The sequence below is a fragment of the Ptychodera flava genome, chromosome 5, assembly GCF_041260155.1.
Source record: "Ptychodera flava strain L36383 chromosome 5, AS_Pfla_20210202, whole genome shotgun sequence".
NCBI lineage: Eukaryota > Metazoa > Hemichordata > Enteropneusta > Ptychoderidae > Ptychodera > Ptychodera flava.
Window position 1 is genome coordinate 20,299,792 of NC_091932.1, and position 27,280 is coordinate 20,327,071.

The 27,280-nt window shown below is 35.9% G+C and overlaps 1 protein-coding gene across 4 annotated transcripts in view; it reads right to left on the bottom strand.

The window, feature by feature from the left end:
• The window catches only part of LOC139133216 (serine/threonine-protein phosphatase 6 regulatory ankyrin repeat subunit B-like), a 160,550-nt gene that overhangs the window by 20,204 nt on the left and 113,066 nt on the right, over positions 1-27,280 (bottom strand). For all 4 annotated transcript variants that reach the window (XM_070699688.1, XM_070699687.1, XM_070699689.1 and 1 more), the window contains 14 exons: positions 12,463-12,561; positions 11,638-11,751; positions 10,477-10,680; positions 9,547-9,648; positions 6,303-6,503; positions 5,187-5,285; positions 4,570-4,671; positions 4,018-4,119; positions 3,745-3,843; positions 3,223-3,351; positions 2,515-2,643; positions 1,755-1,871; positions 1,131-1,229; positions 462-662 (listed from right to left, as the gene is read on the bottom strand). In XM_070699688.1, coding sequence (XP_070555789.1) covers positions 462-662; positions 1,131-1,229; positions 1,755-1,871; positions 2,515-2,643; positions 3,223-3,351; positions 3,745-3,843; positions 4,018-4,119; positions 4,570-4,671; positions 5,187-5,285; positions 6,303-6,503; positions 9,547-9,648; positions 10,477-10,680; positions 11,638-11,751; positions 12,463-12,561 — 1,797 coding nt within the window. The remainder of the gene's footprint in view (positions 1-461; positions 663-1,130; positions 1,230-1,754; positions 1,872-2,514; positions 2,644-3,222; positions 3,352-3,744; positions 3,844-4,017; positions 4,120-4,569; positions 4,672-5,186; positions 5,286-6,302; positions 6,504-9,546; positions 9,649-10,476; positions 10,681-11,637; positions 11,752-12,462; positions 12,562-27,280) is intronic.

Consider the following 27,280-nt stretch of genomic DNA (forward strand, 5'->3'; position numbering starts at 1 on the left):
TTTGAGGCAGATAATACAAAACCAAAGCTTCAAAATGAAGACTTTGCAGTAATCATATAGACAAAGAACATCAATACTCTGAATCATATTTATCTTTATAAACAGAAATACAATTGAATTTTTATCAGTCTTACCATGACAGAAAATGTCAATAATTCTTCACCTACTGAGGTAAAAAATCTGAGCCCGTTTTTCACGTGAAACACTGAAAAGTTTGATTCATTGTGGCAGGAAAAGGTTTTTAACCTGTTTACCCCCATTTTAAAGTGGAGAGATCCTACTTTGCAATAGTAAATGATGTAATCGGGCCAAACCAAAAGGATATATGGTGTTAGAACAACTACCTTTAGACTTACACTGTTTAATTTTGTAAGGGGGACTCCTGATTGGAAAATGTGACAACGTTAGTGTATGGTTTGCCATTGTAAACTAATTCCTCACCCAAAGCTAGCTAAACTCACCAGTGACAAGGCATCTATTGTCGCGTTGTGAGTCTCAATCAACAACTTAACCAGCTTGTTGAATCCACTCTGAGCTCCAAGGTGAAGGGGTGTCACTCCTAGCTTGGATTTGGCATTGACAAAGGCTTTGTGCCACAGCAGGACATCCGCGACTTCAACATGGCCATTTTCTGCCGCAAGGTGTAAGGCAGCTTTACCATGCTACAACAAAATCAAGTAAAACATATTTTTTCCCTTTGTCAGTATTGTCGACATCAAACCATTTCAAAATAAAGGCAGAGTTACATTCAGACTTGTAAAAAGCAACGACTTCTTCAATTTTTCTTGTTACGATCAAAATTGACAAAAAGACGAACCAAACCATACCCACTTCCTATGGGGCAGCATACTCAGTACAAAACACTGGAAAAACACAAAATTTTGCCCAAAATATTTCAGGACTGCTATTGACTAAGTGCACTAATTGCTGACTATAAAATCTTGTCAATCTGAATTTTACACAACTTTTCAATGTTCTTACATTTGACTCTTCAACACTCATGCTTCAAGTTGTGACCTATGATTGTATGATTCCTAAAACAGTGCATAAAAATTTCACAGACAAACTTGAAAATCTTGACACTGATTGTACACCTCATGATATAGAGAAAGTTATATAGAGAAAGTTACCTCATCAAAGACGTCCACCCTTGCATTATGCTGTAAAAGTATCTTCACAATCTCGATATGTCCTTGTTCACTCGCAACAAGCAATGGCGACCAGCCATTCTGGAAAAAGAAAACACACTTTTACTGAATGGGAAATCGACAAATAATGTCAAATGAGTGGCTAGCTGCCAGCATCGTAAATAGCAATCCTAATTCCCTGGTTGCATGACATGCTTACTTTTTACGAATCCACTGAGCATGCAGGGACAAAATATTGAAAAATATTTCACGGTATCGCTTCCTGAAAATGATTATCATTTTCAGAAATGCTTATATTCCTTAACTTCATTAGTGTTCAATTTTTTACTGAAGCTTACTTTTTTAATGCATACAAATTTTTCTTTGATGCAACTCAATTATTGTGTGTGACGATATATAATTCTAAATGTGGTCATTAATTCTGACAGTGAAATTCTCAAACTACACTTGTACAGGTATTCTCATCTTCCTGTTTTGCTCTTATACAACTCAAACAAATAAGCATATCTCCTCTCATATACATTTACTGGTTGTGCTATTGAGAAGTTCTCTGGCGAAATCACTTGATGAGTTAGACAGAGAGGTTATTGATGGGTTAGACCCTACCTTCGATTGCCTGTTGACTGCTAACTGAACCCTTGCAGGTCCGAGATGCTTGGCTTGTTCCATCATGATGTCAGCGTTGCCAGCCCTGGCGCAGTAATGCAGCGGTGTCTCTTGAGTCTAAGACCAAGGAAAATTACAATTTAGTATCAAATAATGGATTTTTGGTTTCAAAGTCACCCATTTTGATAATCAATTGTGAAATTTCAGGGGTTAATTTCACACATTATGCAAAACTGGAATTTCATACCAGCATCTCAGCAATTATCAAAACTTTATATCAAAGAACGGGCAGCCAAATGTCTGTGATTTTGTAAAAACAGTTTTGGCAAGCAAGGTAGTTGCTGTTCAATCCTTTTCAATATAGCATTACTGATCTCAAGAGAAAGCAATTATAAGCAGTGTTTGTAGAAGTTGAAGTAGTGCCAGTAGAGATTGCAGTATTAAAGTACACAATTAACTCCACATCGATGGAACACTGCTGGAACTATGAAATATCAAGCGGAAAAAGTATGATAATATTATTGTTTTTATTGCCTCCTCCCATGCACTCTTAAAGTAACTTTCATTCCTCTCAGCTTACTATTTCAATCGATCGAATGATTGGGAACTGGGATAACAGATAAATTCACAAAGGTTTCACATTAGTTTACCTGTCAACACTACTTGTACAGTACAGTACAGGCAAGTTGAATAACTAATTTTCAAGATTTTTTCAGTTGACAAAAGTTCACAATAGTGCACATAGCGGCTATTTACTTACCAGTTTTGTGGTGATATTAATATCGGCGTCATTTTGCAGTAAAATTCTGACAATGTTGACGTCTTCATTCTCGTAATGGATCATGTCTTTGGTAATCTCTGCAGCATAATGCAGAGGGGTCTCTCCTTCCTGACCAAGGATTAAAAAAGAAAACGATTTAAGAAACAATGCCAGGGACAGAAATTGACATGTTGGAAAAAAATAATTGAAACAATATTTGGTATTTACACAAACTTGATATTTGGCGTTATGGTGGCTTTTCCTAATCTTGTAAATTTTTTCCATCTCAAAGATATGATAATTAGTATCATGTATGGCTTGGCTACCAGGATATTTCCTTACATCACACTGATGCTCTCTTCTGAACACACGCCTGTATTTCTAAACTAGCCATTGACTATCATATCCATACAGTAGTTCTCTGATTTCACAATTTGAGTCATGAATAAAGAAACCACTGAACAAATATCCACACATTTTAAACATGCAACAAACACTGAGGCAACACAATCTGACAGCAGGTTGATGCAACATGACGTGGTAAGATTTTCTTCTATCATCTTTCCATCAATTATGAATTTTTCAGTGGAAATTTCCATACATATATCCAGTTGGATCTTGGAATTGAGGAAATGTTATACCTGAAATTCAGTTCCGGAATGGCGAGGAGAAACAACCAATAATTTCATTCCAAGTCATAGTACTTACGACGGTTTGCGTATTGATGGCAATGACGGATTCTACTCTAGATTTTTCCCTGTGAAGGAAATTAATGAGTTCGTTGCATATTTCCCAGTGGCAGTGTCTGACAGCAATGTGTAAAGGGTTCTCGCCAGTCTGTGGAAAACATAAAGAAAAACTGTAAATTGCAAATTGCACTGTGCAATGATATACCTTGAATTTCACATAAAGGCTAAGTGAATATCATAAAAACTCAATTTTTGCCACAGTTAAGATAAAATCAACTAAAAAGTCTATTTTCATTCAACAACTCAGGAATGTGGCATCTTTGTCTTGTTGAAAACCAATATATTATTTTCAGAAGCATGCACAAAAATATTTTCACAATAAAGGGTCATATAGCCCGTATTTATCAGGCTTTATGCAATTCTACTTCTTTCTTTGGTTCTGTCAACAGCTTTCACAGTCTCCCCATGACACTGAGATCAGAACATCCACATAAGATGCTACATGCACATCATTTCAGCATAGTAGAAAACTGAAAAGTACCTTGGACTGGTTGAGGGGATCTCCGCCTTCTTCAAGCAGTGCTTGCATCATTTTTAACTGGCCATGTCTGGCAGCGATATGCATGGCTGACTCACCATTCTGAAATTCGAAAACCGACACAGGTGTAAGCTGAAAGACACTTGCAAATTATCTTATTGAGTCAAAAAGAGGCACTTTTGAGGCGCATACAGTAACAAAATGAACCCAAAGAAGGCACATGGTTACAAGCCAGAACACAAAAGTAACTTAACATAGCAATTTATAAATACAAACCTCTTGAGCTGCATTGACATCAGCACCACTTTTCAACAACATCTCTGCTACTTTCTCTCCTTCCTTAATTCTGGCAGCGATGTGAAGAGGAGTCTCTCCTATCTGTTACGATATTAACACAAAAATCAGAGAGATTTAGTCTTTCTGTTATAGAAATGAAGTAGTTTTGATCCATTAAACTAAATTTCAATTCCTTGAGGCACAGATTTCATTATTTTGAAAAAAATGTTGTTTTGTTTCACAGTTACATTCATAACTTTTTCTTCATCGTGGTTAGATCCTATTTTTAGATTGCACGTAACACTTCTGGTTGGTTCCCAGCATCACACATTCATCGCGTTCGTCACAAATTGTGAATAATTGATTCCTCAATGAATGAAAAATAAATTTTAGTTGCAGGTGAAACTCTACACTGAACGGCACATTTTCAAAGTGTGTTGGTTGAATATTCACTGTTTATCCCCATTTTATAATGTAAATGTCCAATTAGTACAATGGAAACAATAAGGCTAGCCCAAACTGAACAGGAGTCCTGGGTAGAAAGTCACTCACTCTGCCACCGTTGAGCTGGACCTGAGCACCGTAACCAAGAAGCGTCTGAACTACCAACGGTTTGCAATATTGCACGGCTATGTGTAATGCTGTATAATTATCCTGTGAACAGAACAAACAGAACAGAGTCGGTTGATCATCGTCATCTCAAAGGATTTAAATATGAATACTTTCATGTCATGGAAGTCATATATCATTTGAACTGTGCCATCATTTAAAGAAAGTGAACTATGCGTTACAGCATGGTTGTTGGTCACAATTGATGCAAATTATGAATATACATCTTTCTTGCACAGAAATTTGAAATATTAGTACATCAGCATTCTTGCAACATAATCTATCGTTTGTGTCATGACACTGTAGTACAATACTCGATTTGACCATTTTAATTCATCAAGTATCACTATAATGACAAAACTACAACTAACATGTACCTTATGCCACTTTCAGATTAATTTTGATACCGGGTAAAAAGTTCGCTGACAAACGAAATTCAGTATATATGCTAGTTTTAGCATTTATTAACTTAAGGAAGTTTTATTTGTAATGACAGTAAAATGCAATTTTGAAATTTTGTAGTCAGATAGGCATTTATGACACTGACAAAGCCAGCATACCTTAGTTTTGGCATCTACGAAGGCACCTTTGTGTAATAATGCTTTGACCACAGCATTGTGTCCTCTCTTGGCAGCTGCATGTAAACAAACAGCTCCAGCCTGCCACCAAAACAGAGAACAAGATGTGAGAACATAGCAGTCAGTAAATATTACAGTTCCTTTATATCTTCGGAAGAACAGCAAACTTTTTATCACCCTGTCTTGTTACTTTCTTAGTATTTGCCATTTCAAAGTATCCTTCAACGATTACTTGAAAACATAACATAATTATGAATTAATCCACATCACAATTAATCCACATCACAAATTATTTAAAGAAGAATTATTTGGCATTTTTCGTAATAGCGCTGTTCACGGTTACAGGTTTGTTACTAAATATAGCTGTACGCGCGCGACATTGGACACCGCAGCTTGAAATGCGGACAAATTTTATCAATGTTGCATGCGTGGCTGTTTTTGCAGCTTGTACTCTGAGTCATTAATATGTTTTTTAGTATTCATTGTTACACTAGCAGTCACCCACTGAGAGGTATTTTCGTCGTTCTTGCATGCGTAATTTTCAAAAGCGTAATCTAAAAATGCGGACAAATATTTATTTTTGCATATTAATGAGAAAACAGTGACGTAAACTGTGAACAGTCCTATTGTTACATTCATGGTTTGGCATATCTGCCTCATTATGTCTGCTTAACCTTATTTGGCATATTTACCATACTTGGTATATCTTACCTTATTTGGCATGTTTACCTTATTTGGTTTATCTTATCATATATGGCATATTCACCTTATTTGGCATGCTTACCTTATTTGGTTTATCTTACCTTATTTGGTAGGTTTACCATATTTGGTTTATCTTATCATATATGGCATATTCACCTTATTTGGCATGTTTACCTTATTTGGTTTATCTTGCCTTATTTGGCAGGTTTACCTTATTTGGTTTATCTTACCATATATGGCATATTCACCTTATTTGGCATGTTTACCTTATTTGGTTTATCTTACCTTATTTGGCAGGTTTACCTTATTTGGTTTATCTTACCATACATGGCATATTCACCTTATTTGGCATGTTTACCTTATTTGGTTTATCTTACCTTATTTGGCGAGCCTTACCTTATTTGGCATGTGAAGTGGGACACCTTTCTTCAGAAACATCATGGCAGTCTCTGGATGACCACACTGAGATGCAATGTGCATCAGTGTGCTGCCATCCTTGGTCCTGGCTAGTACTGATGCTTTGAATTTGTCCACCAAAATCTCCACCACATTGGTATGTCCCCTCTCTGCTGCTATGTGTAAAGGTGATCTGTCCAACTGTAAGACAAAAATTTGGCCAGAGTAATTAAATCTTTTGTTTTGCATCCGCTCAAAATTTTGAAAGCAGTTTGCACTTACTTTCCATTTAACAATCAATGTGGAAAGTTCTTCTTCTTCTCTGTAATTTACACTACAAGTGACATTCAGTAAGCATGTGAGCAGAGATTTGTAGGTAGAAAAAGCTATGCGGTAAAGTTCTATTCAAGTACAATTATTTTTCATTTTTTTTTAATTTCTCAATGTGCATTTTGTATGCTTTCAAACAAACTACCAGTGAACAATTTCCTCATGAAATGCACTCAAATTGAATACAAATTTATTAAAATAAAATATTCATCAGCAGAATTGAAGTGTGTGGTTTATTAGACTGCCTGGGAAATTGATATGGCTAAATTACAATTCTTTGACAGGAAAGTGAACTGTTTATCCACAGGTAAGTCTGACTTGTAAGAACTGACACAACACAATATTTACTGTCATCAATGCAGTGTTTCATCTAGGATACTATACCAGGGGGGATTGGTCCCCCTCTCCTGGAATTTTTCAGGGGGATTTTAAATTTTTTTGGGGATTTAATTGAAACATTTAAGGACATCTTATGTAAGTTTTAATGTTGCAGTGATGTCACTTGTGATATACATACTACAAGCCGTAAATCACTTGCTTGTCAAGCTGCTGGCTCCAAACACCATCCTCTATAAGCAGTCCGGGTTATGTCCATAGAGAGGATATTACGATTGACCAATCAGCGAACCTGCCGCCGCCAACGTCATGAATAATTAACCATGCAAACCTTGGCTCGTACATTGCAACGAGTTTGGAACTTTTCGGCTTGATTTCGCCTTTTATTTTTAGCACTCGGTAGTTTTTAGATGTAGACGTTACGCACAATATTCAGTACGGTCGAGATGGTGACCGACACAAGTGGTTAGTACATTGAAAATTACTTATTTGGATGAATTTCCTGGCCGGGTACGGCTCCTAGAAATCAGCATTTGACCCTTGTAAATCTACAGTAAGTTATTTGTCGCCAAATATCGCCTATTTTTGGTCAAATTTTAATTTAATCTTGCCATCTGCAGTATGGAGAATGTTTCAAGCTTTGCAAAGATGGGTCAACTGTTTTAGGTCGGTCATCGGAGCACGATGGAGCACGATTTTTTCGATCACCATGCATTGCCCGGTACGATTGACCCTTCGCTCAGAAAAACGCGCGCTGGATCAATCGCCGAGAAGTAAACCAAAAGCTGGAAATAGAACGAAAAACGTCCCAAAACTCTTTGTCGAATATGGTCAAGGGTAAAGAAACTCAGAAAACTATTCCTGAAGACATCTTACAATTTTTAACACGGTAGAACGTCGCCAATCGACTAGAGCTACGATTCTTCCGGGTAGCCAACAGTCTCACTGGATCGGTGGATCTGTCAGGTCATATCGCGATCTGAACAAAGTGAAACAGCGTAACCTTTGACCCTTGTTACATATACAGTACGTGATTGGTTCTTGCCTTAATTTCATTACAAATACGGTACACCATTGGCTCTTCCCTACTATCCTCTATATGGACGTAACCCGGACTGATAAGATTTTTTCAAAAGTCAACAAATTGGGTGTCACTGTTGTGAATGTATAGGGCTTCCAAGAGTGGCGGATGGCTCACTAATATTCATAAGCTTTAATATCCCTAAATATTATAGCATATTCCCTCATGCTTAAATATTCTGTATGTTTATTTGCACATATTCTGTAAGTTTGCTTTCATAGGGCTTAATGTACATTCAAACATCAAAATTAACAACAGCCAGCCATTCCCATTGTACCTTCAAGGGATTATTTCATTTTTTACTGAACTGTCTGCACTACACAAGCCAAGAAAAAATCTATTGTAGTTATAAAAGAATGTTTTGTAGCTTCTGAAAAAAATAATGTGCTTGTTTGTCACGTTTTTACTGTGCGTATATCATCCCTCACTACTGTAAGTTTGGATCAACATTGCCCTTTGCAAACCAGTGAGCTGTGTTTTTGTAGTGACCTAGCTGGTCTTGTAGTTTTGTGCGCAGACTCAGTAGAGCTAAATGAACAACTTAGAGGGTCAGATCCCTTGTTTTGAATTGAATGCGGACTTGAGTTTTTCTCGATGTCAGATTTGTTCCAGTTGCTTTTTTTCAGTCATTTTAGAATGGGGAAAATAATAAACAGAAAGGTTGGTTGTCACCGACAGTTAATTTTAGGGTTTATTTGCTCAGAAAATGAGTCAGTGTCTGTTCACTGAATTCAAAACTGGGCCCGTGTGCCCATTGACACCACAGCTTGCTTCAATGCTTGTCTGCACTGAGCACGTTTCTGTACCAGTAAAGTCCAATATTGAGTCCAATTTTTCGTGTCAATTTTGCTATCAGAATTATTTTCAGTGTTATGGACATTCATATGATGCACAAAACCTTCAGTTTGTCTCCTTTTCTCGATCGTGCAGAGATGATGTGACACAGAAACCTTATCGGGCTAGGGCAATGAACTTTTGTGAACGTAACTCTCAACTGGCTGATAGGCTTTCATATGCAAAATCAGCGTACGGAAATTTACGCGTGGTATTGTTTCAACAACATTTTATTGAAGTAGATCAAAAAGTATCAAAATCGAACTAAAATTAGTTTCATGCGTTTCACGTTTTTTCATATCATTATTTTTACTTCTGGGTTTACGAAGCTCTAAAAAGTCTAGGGTCGGGGGATAAAATTGGGGTAGGTCGGGTAATCGGAACAGTACATATTTTTTATTTTGATAAAAGATTTTCCTGAGATTTTATAACAATATAATGAGCAACGCCTATTTCCAACAGTATTACACGTTGGAATTTATTATAAAACAACAATTCTATCACGATTATATTTTTTTTATATGTCGTACAAAGTTTGAGTTTAAGAAATCAAAACCATTAGAGTGGCCAGGTCAGCCTTGACTTGGTGGCTATTTGAAAATCACGCATAATGCCCATGCAATTCATAGGTATGTGCAGAGAAGCAGCTGTTACTGATCTCACCTTGTCGTAGATATTGGGATTTGCTTTGAGTTGATAAAAATATTTCAGTGTAGCTTCATCTCCTTCCCATGCTGCAATGTGCATGGCTGTATGTCCTTCCTCCTGAATTTGGAAAATGAAAGATATAAAGATTTTAATCATGACAAATAAAAATGCAAATACCCAATATACATTGATAACGTGAATATGGAATCAAAGTAACAGGCTGACAATGAAATTATACATTATGTCAAATGTCAGGTAGTTTGTTTCTCTAGTACCAATCTTTGCAAGGTGACCCTTGATTTTTGTTCATGTTTTGGTGGAGTATGGTTGAAAGTTTCATTGAGGGAAGTTTGAGCAAAAGTTGAAGCCTTTCACTTTCGAGGTGCGTACTACCTTAAGTCAACATTATGTTTATATTATGAAACCTCACTTCTTTGATCATTCAAACTCACTGATGCAATTATCACCTGATCATACTCTTTGGGAGGGATCAAAATTGATGAGTTTGTTGCTACAATTGGTCAGGCAGGGCAGAGCGCCCCCAACGGCAGCAATAACATGGAACTTACATCAAATGCCTTGCAAACTTGTGTTTAAAGCTTCTTTCATGCACAAATGCACACACAAGTAAAGTACAACTTTTAAGAAATATCCAAAGACATGTTAGAGCTTTGGGTTGAAAAGCCACGCTCATTTTCCCTCCAAAATAAAAATTGATCCTTTGTATAAAATTACTAGCTGACACTTTCATCTCAAATTTTGATAACACAGTGCAATTTTTGCGCAAGAACACTTTCAGGAGAGACAGTGTTTCAAAGCATTGGTTTTTAATGAGTGGAAAGATGCTGTTTACTCTTAGTATGTTAATTTTACTCTGCAGCAAGACACCTGTCAGCTACTAACTACTACCGTGAACAGTTACAAAGAAATTGACTGTCTCCTTACATTTTGGATGTCAACGGGTGCCCCATTCTCGCAGAGCAATTTGATGAAATCCACGTCTTTCCTCCGACACGACAAGTGTAAGGCACTGTCTCCACTGTCACTGCGTATCGCTTTCACTTGTTCATCTTTGTAAAGCGCTAGCAGTTCCTTTCCGACGGCGACGTTACCTTGCTCCGCGGCAAGCATCAGTGGTATGGAACTCTCCTACAGAGCAAAGAGAAGAGAAATCAGTTTGTTTGGGATCAATCTGTGGTCAAGATATTCCATGGATTATCATAATGTAGGGTTGAACTTGAAGTAAAAAGTTTAAGAATAAATTTATATGATGTGAATGGGATATTGTAAAATACACAGCAATGAAAATCACATAATTATTCTCTTTCTTCTTTTCTTCTGTTCTTGAAATCCCTCTTCTTTAAATTTTGATGAATTACATCATGATGATGAAATATCTTGTGTTTTCCTTTAAATCTCTTTTACATACAGTTCCATGGTTACAATTATGACAATGCTAATATAAACTTGTCATTCTCAGCACACCTTAGAAAAAACTGCAAAATTTCTCAATTGATTAAATGCGTATTTCAACTTTTCGTTTTCTCTCCTTTCCTTTTTTTCTCATATAGATAATTATACTTGCAAATTTCACATCTCTTTCCTAATGAGATTGTACGCTTCATCAAAAGTCTAACAGGATGTTAATTTTTACTCCAATTTACAGCGAGTGTACTTATACTGTTAGTGTGTGTTTTCTGTACGCTCTTATTTGATCGATAGTGATTATCACAATCGTAGGTTTGTTACTAAATAAAGCAAAATGAGTGCAACATTTGCATCTCCAGAAAGAAATTCAACAAATTTTGCCCTTGATCTTCACTGCATGTGGTTGTGTCCTTTTGCATATAATTTTTAAAGCGTCTGACACATTCTGAAAATCACTGATGTAAAGTACCATATTCATGTTTCCTGTACGAGATATTGTGGAAATGTTTGGACAAATTTTTTTTTTGCATATTAATGCATGAACTCTGACACCACCATGAATCAACCTATACTGTTTCCTTTCTTTATTCTCTTGGAGAGACTACTTTTAATCTGATCCAATGCAGGATGATTTGAGATTCAGATCATTTCAGTTTTGGATGTGATGTACCTACTCACCTTGTCTTTTGCCAATCTTGAATCTTTCCCTGAGACTTTCAGTAAATTTTGTACAATACTCAACGCTCCACTGGCCCTGCCTGATGCCATGTGAAGGGGCAACTGTTCCTTGACCTTCACGGGAGATAAAATGCACAAGATTGCAAGCACAGATGTTTTTTTACCAATTGGGATACCAGCTTGTATGCTAGAAAATGATCATGTTACAACATCACAAGTGTAATGTGAAGAAACTACCAATATCTCGCAAAAGAGACACTGATTCTACTCTTTGATAAACACTACATGTGGGGTTTTTCATGTTTATAATTTTGTTTTGAATATACCAGTATATTTTTTTCTTAGACATTCACAATAAAAGCGGTCAAATTGAAGTTTTACTTTGCCAAACGAAAAAAATTTATCATTTATTTAAGAACATAGCGACAGTCACACAGTCAGTCAGATGTACTGAATGCCTGAAATTACTACAAAGTGAATACTACAAAACAGATATTAAATCAGAAACACTTCTTCTTCCTGAAAACCTGCTGCGGCCATGTATCTCTGCTTTAAATGAGATTGCTTGTCACATAATATTGCATCAAACAATCTTCAAATAATACAGCAAGTTATTAAATTTTCAAATCAGAAATATTATTCTGGACTGCGGCACCTTTTGATATTCAATAACAGTACTCCCAACGTCACCATAGCTTGGTTATTAGCGATTGAAATATATATTACATCATAGTTACATCAAATATTATGGTTGCCTTCTCTGTTGGAGGTAAAGAAAACAGATCACAGTGTGTTCATAACTGAAAAGTACAATGGCCTGCTTACCCCGCCGAGAGCAGTCGCGTCAGCCTTCTTGGCGATCATAACTTTCATGACGTCGTCCTTTGCGTACATCGCCGCAAAGTGGATAGCGCTGCAGCCATCCTGAAACACGAAATGAAATTGATGAGGTGACTACACGATCCAATTTCATCAAATGCTGTCAAATACCTATCAGATCATCTTGATTATACACAAGCAAATATCAGAATTGGCTTTACCCCAATTCCTCACAAATTTACGGGTCTTTCGAAAACAGAGTCATTTGCTGGTGAAGGGTTATTGCACTGGAACTGAGTGTAATTGGTAAGATCCAGAATTTGAATTTACAAACATAAACCGTGTGTATACAAAATGAATATTCCTCTTGGTATCACCATCTATATTTATTGTTTGTATCAACACCAAAGAATACCACTATCCACAGTTGGCATTGCATTACGACACCAAAATCATGCGAATACTCCATGACGCCTATTACACACTTGAAAAAGGTCAAACAATACTTTGTAATATTTGAATTCAAATCTGAATCTGTTTGCAAATGCTTAATCATCTGCTATAATCCAATCTAATTCAATTTATTCTGCCTGTTCAAAGTCATCAGAAATGGATGTCAATTTTGGGGTATACTGCCCTCATGAGGCCAAAATTCAGAATACCTGACCCTCAGCTTGCCCTGTGTTTGCCCTCACCTATCGCAGTTACAGACAGCTATGAACATGCAAAATAATTTCAGTCCTGCACTTTGACACCAAATCAAATAAAATCAATCTGCAGAAAAACTTGCATTCGCTGACACAGATACTCAACCACACGTGAAACTAAAATTGCATCTGTCATTTTCCCAATCAAACTCGATGTATTTAAACACAGAATTTCCGCTCTGTACAGAAGTTGCAAATATCATTGTCCTAATGATATACATATCCTGGCATTATCTTTAATGAACACACCTGGCTTTCTTTTCTTGTTCGTTTGACTTTCTTGAAATTAACTTTCTTTCTTGAATTTTCTGGTTTGTTCAACTTTCTTTTTTGATTTTTGACAAACTTTTTTAACTGATTCCTATCAAATCAATAATTGCCAAGCGAATTTCATCAATTGGGTTGAAATTGGCAGATACGCTTTTACTTTACACTGAAATTTGACAATAGATTTTGGAAGTATATATATTGAAGCAACAATCAGCACCAAATCCTGTACATATCCTTCCTATGACATGGTCTACCATTATGAATTATTTGTCTGCCAAATGTGTTACTTCGCATCCACCTTTCAATGCTTTGCTTATTTGATTCTATATTTTTATGATTTCTCATTATTGCAAATCTAATAAAAGTAGTTGATCTAAGAATGTGCATGAATATATTAATTCTAATATTCAGTGACTTAATTTCACAGATTCTGTGACATTTTTAAATGAAGGATGATGTATACACTTTCCATACTTGTAAAATACCACGAACCTACATTTCTTGATTTTGGGCGCTGTTAATTTTTAACTTCAGCTTTTATTCAAATTTCAGCCCTACAGAGCTCTTAATTTGATTTGTATCTCTGGAATGAACATTTAAAAAAGCCATACTCATAACGGGATTATGTTGAGCCAATTTTGTAAAATTTCAGCAGTTTTTGTGGCTACAGGTTGCTGGACTCCATGTCCATTGCTGAAAACATACATTGGTAATTACAAGAAGTGTGTACCATACAGAAAAGTAATATCATAACTGGTTTGATTTTCAAGTAGGAGTGTTTAAACTGAAAGAGCCATATTCCCGGTAAACTGTATGGACATGCAACTGAGTCTCACGGATCTTACAGAACAGGGCGCTGGTCTATCAAATATATGTACTGAATGGCAGAATTGAAAAACCCAGACACTGTGGTCATTACCCTGAAATCTCTGAGTTGCTGAATTCTTATTTGCTAACATACCAAAAGATCATTTTTTTAAATGAAGCAATATTGGTGATATATCACATAACAAGTTTATACATTTTTTTATGTTCCACAATATAACATAACCTCTATATTTGTAAATCTTATATTACAAAATTGTTTGTGTTACTTCCATACCAGTGCATACCACTGTCATTCAAAGAAAAACACAGGATGTTCCTGTAACCTGTTCACCCCCAATTTACAATAAACAGGTCCATAATCTAATTAGTGAAAAATGGGTTTGGACTAAACCATGATGGTGAAAAGGTTAAACCTGAAATTTTTTGAGCATACAATATGTCCGCTTCATAATTGTAAGCTGTGTATTGATGAGACAGTTAAAAGAGAATTTTTTCTTCTTTTGTATAACAGCACTGTGACAAAAAGATTTCAAAATTTTGATTTTTATGAACGTTTGATATACAGAGATTTTCTGATCTGAGGGTGAGTTTTATTTGTAATGATTTTGTCAGTTTTTTGGATGAAGAATGATATGAGTTGATATGATGTCATGATAATTTTCGGCGTTGAGTTGCAACGTAGTAAAATTCAATGTCATATCTATACATTTTACTAATATATAATTCATAGATAAAGTACTGAATACTGAAGTATTTGCTGAGGAAAACTGAATTTTTGAAACTGTTCAAAGTACAAAACCATATCTTCAAGTTGAAGAAGGCAAAGACTGTTGAAAGAAGCAGTTGTCAAGAAAAGAAACACGTTGCCACAAAAATATCTCAGAAATGTTCTTGAGCTAATCGTGATAATTGTCTCGTTGCAAAAAAAGACAGAAAACTGCTATTGAAATTCTTAGCCATGCCACCTCTGTGGCTCCGGTTGCAAGTGGAAGTTAATAATACATAGCCTGGAGTAATCGGAGTGGAACAAAGGCCGACCACATGCATCGGTTACAATTACACACAGTTATGAAAAAACGTTGACATCCCGACAGCTACTTCTCAAAAATAAAATCCATTTCTAAAACTCTTTTGACTTATAAAAACAAAGACGAGAGCCAGACAGTCGGGTGGGCCAGTGCCTACCGAACAGTCTGACTGGCCGTGTGCCATCAATCATGCCAAAACAGAAGTCTTATCTAAACAAACGCCGGTATTTCTCAAATCGGAAGCTGATCTTTGAAGAAAGTGGGCCACATTTTAAAGGCACACGACCAAAACTCTGACCTCTAAAATGCCATTCATATACTGAATCGGCAGTTTCTCTTTACGCTGTATATAAACACTCTTCTACTTCATATTTTGGATAGCTCTCTAATTGTCTGGTTGGCTAATATTAGCAACTCAAGCCCTTGAAATAAAGAGCTACTTGCCATACATTTCTGCAAGCATTTTTATACCATTACTTTTCTTTCAAAAGGAAAATTGAAAAGTACGGAAAATGAGGTGCTTTATACTAGTCATAAGAGTCGTAGTGCTTTCTATTTAGACAATTGTACGATAGAATGACATTTTGTTTCATATGGTACACGCAATTAGGTTGTTATCATGAGAATTGTAATATTCCATAAATTGTCGAGCCAACAAGCAGTAAGTGTTTTCAAAAAGACCTGTCTATACTCTCAAAATGAACAATAAAACTGCCAACCATTCTGAAGAGCTAATGGTGTTGCCTGGGATATTTCAAAATGATAGATATTGTTCGGATGAACAGACGCACTGTTAATGAAATGACTACGTTCGGTCACCTTGGTAGTACCTGGTAACTGAGATATCTTAATAGTTTGCGCACACTAATTCAATCTCCATATAAAACCACTTCTATCCATTTTCTCTGTTTAAATACTTGTTTCAGAGTCTCTCTCTCAGCAATGTTAGGCAGACAAACCTCGGGTGACGTACGGTCTGTTGCTATGGTGATGACTCACCATGGCAACCATATCTAAACAAATGAACGCACACAGCCTTGCATGCAGCAGATTTGATTCAGAGGTTGTGTTGCTTGATTGAGAATGAAAAAGTTCCAAATTAGATTAGGGGTGGGCAATTACTGTTTTCTCACAAAAGCCAAAGCTACAGGGGGGAGAGGACACTGATTCTGAGAGCCTCCTATAGCGTAGGCTAAATAGACATTTTCTACACTGAAGAAATCAGTAAATGCTTTGAAAAATTGTTTTCCAACGTGTTAAGGATCACTTTCAGGGGCTGTTTGGATTGACAACAGAAGCAGAAACATGAAAGAGAGTGCCTTTTCACTTAAAAATAGCAGCGGAGATTATTTTATTTCAGTGAAAACATAGTACTGAAAGATATATTTGCCAGTTTTATATTCACAGTTGCTATAATAATTCCTGTGGCTATAATAATTCCTGGAAATTTTCCTTCCAGAAAATTATTCTTGGATATCTTTTAATGTTGCTGTGGCAACGCCAATAGTTCACTATCGTGTCATTTCAGTTGTCATACCTGTATCATACGTAACCAATACAATAAGTAACCATATACAACATCACACAATTTTTTAAAAGCAAAAATGATTGTTTGTATGAACTATGCCATGAAATAATCATAATTATTGTGACATGTACCCTGTCCTACAATCGGGAGACACTTATGTTATAGCAAACGTCATAGAGACAAACTCTCCTGTTAATAATCTCCTGTGACAATAATTATCATATAAATTACACTAATGAGGAAAGAAATCTTGAGTCCTGTAGCAGGCAATATGATAGTCCTGTTTGAGAACAAAAAATACATTAAACAAGAAGACAGAGACTGTTGAACTGTACAACTTTAAGACCATTTCTGTCAAACTTGAAATGAATTGGCTAAAACACTTCAAGCCAAAATTTTCTGCAGATATTCATAACATCTAAAATCAATATCACCATTTTCTCATAAAAATACTTGTGTTCAGTTTTCAACATTTATCTTTAACACCTGCACCTGGTTATTCCCAATTACATGAAGCCTTAATCTCCAGTGTGCTGCTTTGAAATATTTTATAAGTACAGTTCTTGTGACTGATCACAATAAATATTTCTTGAACAATCTGTCAAAATTTCTTGAACAATCTGTCTAAGGAAATCACAAGTTGCCAAGGTGCTATCAATAATAAGATTACAGACTGTCAGGATAAACCAGGTTGGCCAACTTGACATGTATAAAGTAACTTCAACAGAATCCTCTGATGGTGTTAAAGGGGCAGTTCTCAATCCCTGGTTCTCAGCATCAGTTATTGTTGACAATGAATATTTACATTGTGTTGGCCTATTGTTTTCCTTTTAAGTTTTTTAAGTTGGCCACTTTGCTTTTAGATAAAGCTGATAAATGACCTGCCCCTTTAAATGCCTGCATCATGTTAAACAGATTTTGCAATGTGTCATTTGCATATGACCTTGAAAGTAGGTCACTTAAGTATGCCATATCAAAGTTTCACTCAAGTACATTCAGTGATTGCTCTCTTGATTGGTCCACTGAACATACTTAGAGGGGCAGTAGATAAAACTGATGATAATATTTCAATTATTTTTGTTTTGAAATACTTCCAGGGTTTCTGTTTCCATTCTTGTAAGTGTGTTGAAATACCAAGCAGTGATTTTGCAAGCATTCTCCATGATGTAAAATTTGTCTTTTATTGTTGTCACACAATTTCTAGTCTGGACTTAACTTAGTTGTAAACACATGTGATGGAGAGACTGTGTTGTAACAAATACATGTACCACTGGATATTAAAACTTTACAAGCAGTGTTGACAAGTTGAACACGTCACTTTGACATGATTTGGCAGACAGACTAACTGACTGTACCTTATAAGCAGAACAAAAATAACGGCAGTTGCACACAAAAAGCCACCGCTAGTTTAGCGAAGTTGTTATTTTTCAAATATCATTCTATTCAGTCTAATTAAGAAACAGACACCTCACACAGATTGTTACAGACTGAAAAATTAGACGTAAACTGTTTTTTTTAAATTTTATATATTTAAATATTGGTCCCATTTTGCTGGAAATTTTGCCTTCTTATGGATCAGACAATTCACTTCTGACCTGATGCCGACAGAAATCCTAAAATAAAAGAAACGTCCACAGTCACAGTACAATTTACCCGGATTCAAAAAATTACCGGGTAAATTCCTTTCAGAATGCCGAGGAACCTTTTTTTTCCTGTAATGCTTCAATACAATTATGTGAGTTAAATTTGAAAAGACCTATGAATGGCAGATAAAAGAGAAAAATTAATAAGATTTGTCATATTTGTACAGATAATCATATGTCTCAATGTGAGATAAGTTTTCAAGGCGCTAGACAAACACGATTCAAAGTTTTTGTACTCGACGGCAAACTGTGCATGCTAGCCGCCTTCACTGGAGGGTAATTGTATTTTATGTGATGTAGTCTGTAGAGCACTTGTATTGTCCAAATTGGCTTTCAAAAGCCTGAATAGCTCACTAAAAGACATCATTCTAAAGCTACTTTAAGTCCCCATAGAATACTACACAGAGAACGATCACTTTGCCCGACGGCTACGCGCTCTTTATGGACATCCTTACATTATTCTTTACTCAAAAGATAATTCTGAGTGCTTGCCTAGCTTTTTTATATTCTTTTTTACTTGATTAATACTGATGTTCTAAATATTTGAGCTTGCAGCTATCAATTGCATGGGTTCACAGAGCACATTTAAACACTGTCTTGAGGCAGTCTTTCTTCCTGTATTCACCGGGATGTGCTTCCCAGAAAAGAACTGGGATAGGTAATTCCTCCAATAATAATACCTTCTTTTTCATTTTGTGGCATTTAAATCTATTGAAATACCACTGTACTTTATTACTTTATTCTCCGTTTTGTGAATATATCAGTTTGTTACTATTTATTCAGAAATTGTATACCCATTTCCGTTTGTACAAAAAACCATATATTTTCCTGCAAACGTTGGTGAAAAAACATAGTCATATATGTTACATTGTAATCATTCTTCTACATGGCATTTCAAATTCACTGCTTTCAGAGTAGAATAAAGGTATCACAACACAAATAAGTAATTTCTGAATGTCATAAAGGGACTGATTCAAATTTTCCTTTCTGGAGATAGCCGTTTCTGACTTGATTTATCTCTTCATAATGTCATTCATTCATTCATTCACCATTTCATTCATTCATTCATATATTCACTCTGTTCATTCATCTATTCATTCATTCACTCTATTCATTCATTTATTCATTCATTCACTCTATTAATTCATTCATTCATTCCTTGATCCAGTTCATCAATACACCATTCCTTCAGTCGGTGATAAAGTAATCCATTTCTTCATTTATTTATATTCAAATGATAGTTGATATTGATAGTTAAATATCACAATTGTGTTTACTCTGAATATAACATTAATTACAACAAAATAAGACTGCATATATACATTATTAAAATACCAAATAATCCAAATTTTATTATGAAATTAATTAACCTGACCCATGGTTGAGCAAGTTATTTTCAGATCCAGTGCAGCATGGCCTGCAACCAAAGTGCATCACTAGTCTAACTACGGTATCCACTTGCCTACCAGTCAACATTTTGGTTGTCAGTGAAAAATTAACAGTCCAGTAATGTGAACAATCAGCTGAGTCATCAAAAATACCATCCAAAGAGCTTGGGTTAGTGGATTTGGTCACCCTTGATGGAGTACCATAAATCATCCCCTGAATGCCGACTTTAAAGATATACTGTCACCTGTACTCTAAATATGCCCATATATGGTCAAAGGGGCGTTCCTTGGTATTCAAAATGCCCATGTGAGGGCGCTGTTTTTAAAAAGCGGCCACCCGCTTAAAATCTGTGATTGGTTAGATTTTCTCTTTCCATGGTAACTGTGGCAAAATTGGAACAGGTGACAGTGTACCTTTAAGCCACTACTGGTAGAAGTCACAACTTCAGGTCACGCCAAAATATTTCCCACTGCAACAATTATTTCCTTGTCTTTTAGGACAGAGAAATGAAGACCCTGGCCCTCACTGAAATACCTGCAAATCTTTATACTGATAGGTTTGTTGGCTAATCTATTACATCAGGTTTGGAGTACACGCAAGCCTCAAAAATGTTGTAAATTGAAAATTTATATTAAAGTGTTAATTTGATAAATTGTGATGAGGTTTATAACAATTGTACTATGTTACAAATGTTGTAATTTAAAATATTATATTAAAATATTAATTTGATAAATTGGTTCATCAATTCAAATATTAATTGCATGAGCAACTATACAAATTAGGTTCCCTTAATTGTACAAGTAATGTTATCATCACGTCGAAATTAAAGTGACAATACCTTTGACAATCAAGAAACCTGGCAGGCTTACTTAATTACATGAACTAATCTATGTTTTGTACATGTATGAGTAAAAAGAAGTATTTTATCTCATTACATGTAATAATTTAGTGCCATTTTAATCTCAAACACTGTTCCCCCTCCAACTGGCAGACAGTCACACATCCACTAATCATTTGAAGGTCTTGACAATTGCTCTACTTGAAAGATGAGACAAAAAGTCAATCGGTAGCCATGGCAACGCCTACTGAGGTTCTGGAGCTGTCACAATGCACTTGATTGACTGCGAAAACAACTACTGTATTAGACAGAACCATCATTTAGAATCAATAGATGTCTGGTTTCCAGAGTTGTTGGGGTACGGTGATCACAGGAAATCAGGTGCCAATCAAAAAGGCATGCAATTTCAAAAACTTTTAGGATACAGCTGAAAAGCTTTCCAGCCGCTGTGAAAACACAAAGCAGTAAATATATTACATGTATGGAAATACTAGGTACACAATACAGAATTTTAAAAAATTATAAAAATATTAATTTTAAAAGGTCAAGTGAGAAACTGCTATCTCCAGAAAAGAATAGGTGAACCACTTTCTTCCATTGTAACTTTAAGTAATTACTTATTCTTATTATGATCTTTTATTATACTTTGAAAGCAATTTCTGGGGAAAATTATGTGCCGAGGGTGTTTATACATGGGCCAATACAGTATATACAGTATAAACATCTTTGAAACAAATAAACTTTCTACCATGAGAAACTGAAGGTTAAACCACACACTATGATATCCCATGATGCCCCTGTATGGCCTTCAGACAGAATGTTATGTTTAATGTTTGTGACCTGTGCCGACACTGAAAGATAAATGTTTGTCTGATTGTGATATTCTTTTTCACTGCCAGCATGTAGGGCAGTGTGACCACGTCTGGAAGGCAACAGGGTCATGAAGAGTCGACTGACGCAGCTGATTGGCCTTCAGCGATGGGGAGACTGTCCCACATTTTGGTTTGGAAATTCTCCTGCCGGTATGAGAGTTACACTTTACACTGCACAAGTTGGCACCAGTTTGGCAAAGAGCGAAAAAAGTCAATACTAACAATCGAAAAGAAAATGGCAGCGACAGTAAAAAGGCAACCACACTTCATGCTTCATTAGCAATTAATTCTACCTTATTGTTATTTTTTTCCTAAATGAATGTTCAGATTAATCAAAAGAGACCCGGATTACTCGCCGGAGATCGCCAACGTAATTACGAATCTCTTTTAAAGACTCCCAGCAGAACAGTATATCCATTTCTATCCCGACCAGTGGAATCACATTCCCCTGGGAGGTGATATTCATCACCTCAAGCGAGCTCATCCACATAAGACGTGAAAATTTATGCATGGGATATGGCGTACAGATCGATGCCGCACTGATACGTTTCAGTTATAAGTTGTGAACTTTCTGAAATTGAAATTTAATGACAGCCATGAGTTCGATGACATTGCCACACTTATTGGAAATTCATCGGACTCAGCGGCTACTGATAGCTGTTTTTTTTTCTTTCTTGCTATCTGATCTCATCGAAAGTGCATCACCCTCTCGAAATCTGTGGAACAAGGTCTACTGTTTCAATCTATGAATAATTCACAGTTTCAGTATTGGCATTTGGCAAATGTCAGGCATTATCATCCAGGCGTGCTTCAAATAATCCTACATACTTGAAAATCTTGTCTGTGTCTTGGTATAGAGTGTCAGATACCACTTTTAAATGCACTTACTTGCCCAGCTGAGATCTGGCTGTATGAAATTGTGGAGGGGAAATTTGCCAAGTTATGGTAGACTCTGCCGTGAAACTGAAAGTTATAAAACTTTTGCTCAAACTTTCCTCAAGGAAGCTTCGAGTGATCTCTGTCATAATTAAATATAAGATCAGGGGTCGCAGTGGATATTAGGTACATGTACATGTATTTGAAAAAAAAAACCCAAAAATTTCGTTTTATTTGACATTCAAAGTAGTTGCCATTATAGAAGACACAAACACTAGCTGATGAGTAGCCAAGGACATCACAATTGTTTGATTGGTTTAACTAGCATAGAGAGGCAATAAAATGGCTGACGATGGAGGTCAAAGTTCATACACAATATATGTGTGGAACATGTTTGATTTAAAATGTAGGGCTGGTCACAATTTTGTATTAGAAGATTTAGTGATGAGAATGTTGAAACCATTGCGCTTTTTCATTCAAATGAGTGAGTCACACTGCAGTACTGACTGTGGATGCAGTGATGACAATAATTTGCGGGTGTTTGGCTGACAATGTTTATTGGTGGGTACTCTGATATCACAGTAAATACCAGAAAATCACACCAAAGTCTATAAGACACATGTACCATGGGAAGCTCAAATGGAGTACAACACCCGGGGATGTTGCTGTGTTCTAAAAATGCAATGTACTTTGATTGCAGGAATCAATATCTGACAAGATTCAGGAGAAAAGCCATCACTTTTACTCACAAGAATCCAATAATACGCGAGGCATATTGATTTTTCAACAGTCTGAAAGTACCTCTGTAATCACCCTACACACAGCATTCATAGAGTGTTAAGCCACTGATCTCCATGTAACATTGATGGGTTTAACTTGTAATATGTACTAACGATTGACCTTTTCAAATAATTGCTTACCACTGCTTTCCCTTGTTTCTGATCCTACTGATCTGTATAAAACTTTCACTGATGTGTTATGTTTATCATTTTTTATTTCTACTTTTTTTATCTGATCAATCGTCTAAAAATACTTTACCCAACAACAGGATGATTGAAGTCCTTTTAATCGAATACCCATACCCAAATGATCCTATGAGGGGGTAAAGTGCCAATGAGGAATTCATCATACTCCAATGTGTCTGCTACCCAGACTGCATCAAATTCCCAAACTCACCATCTTTCAGATCCTAAGTCTGCTACACAACCTACTGTACTGTGATACTTCCTCAATGCAAAGGCACTATTGTGGCATAAATTTTAAAGCTGGGTATACAGGTTTTTATCCCGGGCCCAGTGACAAATTTAAAGTTCCCATCACGTAAAGTTCTCAGCTAGACCTTATAATGGAATTGGGCAATTACTGTAAAAGGTTTTGCAGAATTAGTGACAACCGGATTAACCCGCTATTTTGGGAAACGCTCTGATCGGTATGTTACAATACATCTAGCTTCAGGAATTTCATTCTGCCAAGTGACAAGTTCAGCAAAGAGTGTATTAAATAAGTACATCTGACTTCAAATAGCAGATTAAATGTCAACAGTTAATACTAAAATATCATGTGAGCATAAAAAAAAATAGACAAACACTAACAATTTCAGCCTTTCACTTAGTCTAAATTGCTGTTGGAAAAAAATGTGAAGAAATTGGGTCAAAAAGTTTAATGATAAAGATATTTAGCAATGCCAACAGTAAAACAGGGTTTTTTAAGTCTATTAAGTGATTTATAAACATTTTTTCAATAAATTTACAACTTGGAAAAATCGATTAAATTTAACTGGATGATTATTTAATTCATTTCATAAGACCTTGACGGATTCATAGCTAGGACAGAGGGGAGGCGATAAATTTATTTTCTAGCTTAGCATTCTGTGTTGATCAAATTATTGACTGCTAATCTGCGACATTTTGGAATTGCAACTGACGCAAATACATGTTGGCATGCAGAGGTCAATTGAGTACATTTTGTTTCTTGGTTTGTTCAGAAAATATGAAAGGGGCAATATATGTTTTGAAATTTTCAATATATTTATTTCTGAACAACAAGTACACTTCTACTCCTTATATGGTTATGTTGACATACAACATACCTTAGCCTTGCAAATGCAATTTTCTTGTGTACAATGTGCAATGTTTTCACTTATAAATGAATTCTAATCCACACTCATTCAGCTGTGAACAATAATGTCAGATATACGATAGTAAACAACATCAGCAGAACAGGCAACTGTATTTTACAATCAGGACAAAAACACTCTACAGGATAGATCATTTGAATGTTACGTTTATGTTAAGTAAATGTCGTTTGCTCATCTAAAAACAAAGTTTCATTATTGAAAATTCCAAAGATTTAGATGCAGAAATGATGTGTTTGAGTTTTTCCTCTCTTACAAGAATGTTTCCCCCTGGAGAGGATACAAATAGCTGCAGAAGAAAATTTGCGTGTCGAGCAATAAAGAAACTTTGGCCTTGAGGTGATAGAACCCCTACCTGTTATTGTTTTACACGCTCATTCAACAGAGAATTGCCATGACAACAGATTGAAAGATTCTGTACATTTAATTAGCCTCGCTGACGAAGGCGGACAATTCCATTCTGCTGAGTGGGTGGACCAGGATGTGGTGTGAAAGCCACACTAATGAGAATGCATAGAGTAGCCCGGGGAGGTTAGTGAGTTCACAATTACAAACACTCCTTTTTCCTGCGACTGCTGACGCTGGCATATGTTGTTCTCAAATATATCCCTGGGCTAAATTCGCATGTTCTCTTTTCTTTCCTCCAGGGAGTTTTTTACTCACCCTTGGGAGTCAAAGCGAAATCGATAAAAATCACTTGTTGCTGAGTACTAATGAAATTAGTGATCTTAACAATCACTGTCAACGTTGTAATTTTTTAAGAGCACAGTCGCACACCATGTACAGATCTGTATCTCAGTGAATATGTCTCCTAGCAACAGTTGCTGGGAAACCTACACATTACCATTGGTGTAAAAAATTTCTCAACGGTGTCATTTTTTCCTATTAGGCAACTCTTTTTATCAGGAATATCATCTTCACTCACACAAGCATACAGATGCACTGATTTGGGTAAGCCAGCTATTTAGTATGTGAAAAAGCCATTGTCAACAACATATAAAAGAAAATTGTCAGTTAAAATTGCCACATTTTCCTGTCATTCCAGAAACAATTACAGCAATTTGTAAACTTCAGCAAGTTTAAAGTTTTGCTCAAAAAGCGGCAATTATCGTTTTGCTCAAAAAACCCACAACACTTTCACTTTCACAGAATTCTTCTTTATATTTTTCCAAAATACTACCGTTTATTAATATCATTGAAAGATTCTATCAAATTCTTTTGAAAATGTAAGTTCTCTGACAAGCCAAACGCCACGCATTTCAATATGCTTTGGGAGTCTGACAAGAAATTGTATTTCACAAACAGGAAACACTGGAAAAGACAACCACTGAAGCTTTAGGAATAAATAAATAAATAAATAAATAAATAAACAATCTTTCATTTTATGATAATAAAAATTTGCTTGTTCAAGAATCATTATTGCACAGCACAATTCTGAGCACGGCATTACTATTTCATGTACATGTATGAGATGTATATACCATGGGTGGATTGTACATTTATCAATATAGTATTACAGTTTGTTCATATGAAAAATATGCAAGTAATGTTTTAATCGTTACATTGCTCCCAATAAAATTCCAAATGCCACTTTAGGTCAACCTAGTTATGCAATGATAAATTTGAATCTCAGGCTAAGATTACTTATGGGGAAATAATACGGAAATGTTAATATTTTGTAGATGATATGCAATCTGTTATCAATGGCGATGAAATTTCATCGGAAAAAGAACAAATTTCTTGCCACACCAGCAATCCGAATTTCCTGATTGCCATTTGACAAGAACTGATGGCTGGATTTGTATTCCCTTCTTAAAGGATGGCATAATTCCGGAATTTTGTGCTCCGCTGCGGTGCCTTGTGATAACTGTCATGTAGCACCTGGCACTGAAATACGGGATATTCGTATTATTGCCTGTATCTTTATAAATAAATCTGTTTTTTTCAAAGCATTTTGATAATATTGTTGGCGGCAATGACTAGATAGCAGAAACATGATTCGTGATTATCAAAACCAGACATCATTCTGTCAAATGATTTGATTTGCCGGGAATTCCATAAATCCCTTATGACATTGTCCATGTTTTTTAAAAAGCAATTCCACTTTCTTGACATGTGAAAATAATTCCATTATAAATTTTCAGAAGACATCCAATACCAGTAGACATCTGTGGTATGTGTGAATCTACAAGCAACTGTCAAACATGAAACAAGTTAACAGGATTGAACCACGTGTGTCTGTGTGTGTGTGTGTGACATACAGACTTTGTTCCTATGGACACTGTTGAAGAATTTTGACAATTACGTACATGTGTTGTCACGGATTAAACTTGTTGCAATTTGGAATTTAAATTTACCGACCAGAAGTGAAATTTATGCTACAATAGTCTTCATATTGACAACTCTCTCTCTCTCCCCATTATGAAGCAGGGAGTAGCTAGTGTATGAATTCAATTCAGTCAATTCTGTTTAATGAGAGACACAATGATTATATGAAAACTATTCAAACTTAATGACTTTGCTCTCATGAAATGTCAAATTCTGTCAGATCCATCAGACTTTGTCCACTCTGCTCTCGTCAAACTTACTCACCGCACCTACATGTTTTCAAACATTGTTACAGTAGTAAATCTTTGAATTTGAGAAAGTTTTGATAATAGTTGGAGCTACTACAACATTCTGTTCAGATCTAGAACTTCTGCTTTATTCCG